At 40.6% G+C, this 4795-nt stretch overlaps 1 protein-coding gene across 1 annotated transcript in view; it reads right to left on the minus strand.

Moving 5' to 3' along the window:
• Positions 1-4795, minus strand: part of LOC105363049 (EGF like, fibronectin type III and laminin G domains protein pikachurin) — an 88815-nt gene continuing 84020 nt past the window's right edge. Inside the window, exons 8-12 of the mRNA XM_011500620.1 lie at positions 2727-2763; positions 2350-2624; positions 1272-1517; positions 868-971; positions 1-247 (exon numbers count right to left, since the gene is read on the minus strand). Of these exons, the coding sequence (XP_011498922.1) occupies positions 99-247; positions 868-971; positions 1272-1517; positions 2350-2624; positions 2727-2763 (811 nt within the window). The 3' untranslated portion in view covers positions 1-98. The remainder of the gene's footprint in view (positions 248-867; positions 972-1271; positions 1518-2349; positions 2625-2726; positions 2764-4795) is intronic.

Genomic DNA, 4795 nt, shown 5'->3' on the forward strand with positions numbered 1-4795 from the left:
TCTCCAACTCCAGGGCGCTTCTCTCGCGCGTTTTTTTATCGCTGGTCTCTCGTTCGGACGTCGCCCTGGATACCAGTTGGCATGAACTCCCGGGGGACTCAGGGGATGCAGGTGTGTGTGTTGGTTGCCTGATCCGGCGACGAAAGCGGCACCGAGTAGTCAGCGTCGAGGACGAGGTCGCTTATACAGCCGACGATGCCCTTCAGGAAACGGCCACCCGTGGTTATCCTTATTGACGGGGCACCACCTGCGATTTTAACAATAATCAGTGGCTTTGTGATTTAGCACGCTTCATGCAAGTAAGTACCTCGACTAAAATTTTTTTTCAATAATTTTCACGCGATAACGATGGCTTTCGAGATATTCGAGGAAAGCTACCGACATAGAGATTATAGATTATTTTCCGCGTATTACCATTCTCAATTGTAATAATACAACCCTCGGTTGCGTAAAATGCCTTGGATAATACAAAATTTCGTTTATTTAAATTTGTTAATTTTACATATTTTCATTCGGCTGTTGTGAATTGCCGGTGAATGGGGCTTATGTTTTTTGTTTTGTTTTTGGGGAGCAGCATGGAGGACCGTTTGACCTTAGCGACGAGAGGCACAGGCGCGGGCAAAAGCACCTTTACGCTGAATAAAGCTCGCACATAAAATGGCCGTTTATTATAACGTAATGAAAAACAAGTTTTATTGCCAAGCTTAATCTTACTTACTTAGCGCGATATTAGCGCTCCTCTTTAAGCATTTATGAGAATAAACGCTCCTCCCCTAATTTTTCAGAAATAATTTCAGATTTTCGTCGGACTTAGCAGCCGGCCGCTTATTGTTTATAATCGACCGAATATGCGAAAACTTCACTCACCAATATAGAGGCCAGTGTCTGTATTTAATTGTCTCAATTGTCCCGGAGACTCGGCGAAGACGCCGTTGCCGTTGTCCACGACCAAAGAAGCTCGCTGCTCATTCCTGAAAGCCAAAGAAAGTTTTTATTTTAAAAGCAATCGCGCAACGAACGATAGCAGTGCGGGTCGCTGCAATTTTCTCCCCCAAGAGCATTAAAATTTCAAGCATTTCGAATGTTTTTAAGAAAATCTCCATCCTCTCAGTTCGTCCCATTCGGCGAACATAAAGGCCCGCGAAAGGATAATAATATTTTTCCATGGCCCTTGTCTTGCCAGGCTTAATTCCTGGATGCGCATAGAAATTCGCCTGGACGCGATTATGCTTAATAATTATCAAAAATTAAAATAGCATTAATTAACTTGCCTCTCAGCGCGTACTCGGTGCCACAGATCATCGTCCAATCTCGTGAGATTATAACGTAGAGTAGCTTCGCCGGATCCGAGGTTATAAGCGAGTATAAGGTATCCCTGGTCGAGTCCGAGCGCTAGGAAGTCCTCGTTAGAGTCCCTTTGTTCCTGGGAATCCGATTGTCTTCCGCTCCACAATAGGAGGCCGTTGCTGCTACTCGCTCGGAATCTCATGTTTATGTCCACCTTGTAACTTATTATCCTATAGGGACAATTATAATTAGAGACGGTAGACGGGCATTTATTTCCTCGATAGTTACGTAGGAAGTAGCTCAGCTTGGATAAATGAAATCGAGTTTCGATAATTAGGATGACGTGTTGTATGTATGTCGTAGGTAGGTATTGCGCTTACTTTTCAGAGACGATTTTGTAATGGCACGCGTGGTTCGTGCGAGGAAAGTGGAAATGAAACGAGGAAGAACAAAACGAGATACGCATGCCGCGTGATATTCAGGAAGTATTGCTGCTCACTTTATTGGACCAAGTCTCGCCATGTGGCTGAAATTTCCATTGCAAATGAACGAATAAGTATGGAAAATAATGGTACACATGATTTCTCTATCGTGGCAACAAATAAGACTGCGGATTTAGGAAAGATCTTCCTAATGGATTTTTTTTTTTTATCGAGTACCGTTTTTTGTTTTTTTTTGTTTTTGTTTTTGTTTTTGTTTTTCAACAATTGTTTATCAATATCTATCAATTATTTGTACCAATGCATTTAAGCGATTCCAACGTAAAAAAATCTCATACATTGTTCGTTGTTGTCATTTTTTTTTTTTTTTTTGAACTCTTATAGTTTATAACTCGTCGTTACGATTTTTATAGTTCTAGTGGTAGGCAGCAAAATATAAAAAGTTTCGTTTCAATTCGTACAAAAGAGGTGGAGTAACAATTCCGAGCCAGACGATCAATACGTTAACTACATTCTCTACGAACTCCTGGCACACCGCGCGTTAAGTTATGCGCTCGTTACTTATTCACAGTCGGTCAATTGTCTCTCTCGCTCCGAATGGAGAAGCAGCTCGGTAACTGACCTCTTCATGGTGTCGGCGTCGTCGTAGTGAAGGTAGCTGTCGGAGCCGGTGAAGCTCGGGATTGGACTCGTGGGTATGACGGGCCTCGTACTCGGGACCGGATATCGCAACTCCTCGGGCTCCGCGGGACAAGGGTGGGGTAGTCCCGGTCGGCAGCGGCAGGTGAAGCGGTCCCGTAGAGGGCGACACTCGGCGTCGCCACAAGGACGCGCCTCGCACGCGTGACCGCAGCTCCCCACGTTTACGCCACCTAGTGCCTCCGCCAGAATGCCCACCTGTTTGGGTTTAGAGATTTACGTATGGAAAATGTTGATTTTTGCTTATTTGAGCGATTCTTTCTGGGATGCGCGTTGGTTCGTGGATTATTGGGGCTGTACTTTGGTTGGGCCGTCACCGTTTCCAGGGTTAAATGATCTTTGGCTGTTTTCGATTTATCGTTAAATGCAAGGATCGATTTATCGTTAAATGAGAAGTCAGTGGTAGGTTTCTTGTGATGTATGAAAAAGTGAAATGAAGAAAAGAAGGAATGGAAAAACGATGATTTGGTTAGAAAGTGGTGATTTACAATTGTACAAGTGGTGAGCGAAGAGTTACGAAGCGCTTGCCAATGATATTGATTGGGCGATTATTGGGTCGACTTTGAAGTTTTGTTGGTCTTTTAAACATGTCTTGGATTTTATATTTGATAAATTGCTTAACAAATTATTATTTGACTTATATTATAGTGTTTGACAAAGTATTAAATAACAATTTTTTATCAAACTATGTATAAGGTTATCCTTAGCCTATGATTGAGTATTGTAATTTAACGGAGAAGATTAGGATAGTCGAGTTAATTCTATGATGATAAAAAGTTTGTCTCGTAGCATTTTTTAGTTTGAAAAAGAATGGAAGGTCGAGTGATAAGTGAATTTTTATAAATAATATAATTTTCAAAATTTGATTTAAATTTCATATTTAAGTACCTTTATAACTGACTCTTATTGAGTTTGATTCGGACGCGAGAAACAATGCAGTCGAAAGAATATGAATTCGATTTAATTTTAATGTTAAATATTGTGAATATCGATGTGTGTCAAGGGGAAAAAATGGCACAAACTTGTGTGGATAATTAGGCCAATTTTAATTTGTGAATTATGGTGATAATTAATTAATTAAAGTATAATATGAGACATTCCGTAGAGTTATGGGTAAATAGGTTTATTCGTTAATAAAGAAATTAATAATTACAATTAGATTTTTAATTAGATAGTTACAATAATATCAACAGCGACAACAATAATAATAGTATAATACTGGCAAATACAAATTTTCCTATAATACACGAAAGATCGAAATCCTTATAAGATTATCCACGGCACGCGAGCAAATAGCTCAATTAAGCGATCGTAGGATCAATGAAATTATCGCGGATCATCTCTTTTTGGCAATTTATTTAGGGCGCATCGCGACACCGTTTATCTTGTTAAGAAAAATACGGGGCAATAGCTCGGCTGAGTTATAAGAATGGTAATCAGGATGTGGAGAATCCGAGGGATACCCGGTTACGTATATCGGAGCCCGCGCTACTCGCGTTGTTGGTTGAAGAGTCGATTTAAACTTTGCCTCGGCCCGTTTCGCTTGCGCACGCTTTAACTCCAGGGGAGAAAGTATACGCGAGCATTTTCAATCTTTACTCTTTGGATAACTATTGGATGCCTGCTTGGCTGTGTGTTCCTCGGTGAGGTTTTTTCTCGTCGTCACGCTCGGAGCCAGCGGAAGGCGAAAGCTTTTCGATCAACGTGAATTTAGTTTGCTCGAGCTATCGAATCAATTTTCAAATTGAATTTGCTTTTCGCCCCGTTTGAAAAACGACTACCATACAGGACAAAAATACTTAGGAATTAGTTGCGGAAAATTGCATCTTGTCGCTGTATATCTTTTCACGCGTAGCAGCGTTAGTTACGTATTTTATTTATCGGGTTTACGTATGATTGGGAAATAATAATCGGCCATTTCAAATGACGTGGAAAGGTAAAATAGAAATAATGATTTGTCCCAATTAGTTATGCCCGGGAAATTTGGATCTATTGATGAACAAGCAATTAGTATCAATTACCATTTAATTGCTGCGATAAATTAACATAATGGCCGTATATATAAATAAGTCTTCTGAATTGAACGCATCGAAGGAACATTTCATTCGACGCTCGGAGGCCAGCATTTTGCAATTATTTGGAGCATTATTGCCTGACGCGGCCACCAACAATTAGAAAAATTCTATTTGCAATACCTTAAGAACTTTCTTAAATTAAGGTCTTAACATTTCATTTCTAACTTTTCAACGATATCCCACGCACTCTCGAATGACATAGGCAACGACATTCACGCGAGCTCGGGCGCGCTAATAAGAATGTTTTGCCAGTTCGAAACGAAGCACTTGGCCGAGTATTAATAATTGCCTCAC

Source organism: Ceratosolen solmsi, unplaced genomic scaffold (genome assembly GCF_000503995.2).
Source record: "Ceratosolen solmsi marchali unplaced genomic scaffold, CerSol_1.0 scaffold56, whole genome shotgun sequence".
Classification (NCBI taxonomy): Eukaryota; Metazoa; Arthropoda; class Insecta; order Hymenoptera; family Agaonidae; genus Ceratosolen; species Ceratosolen solmsi.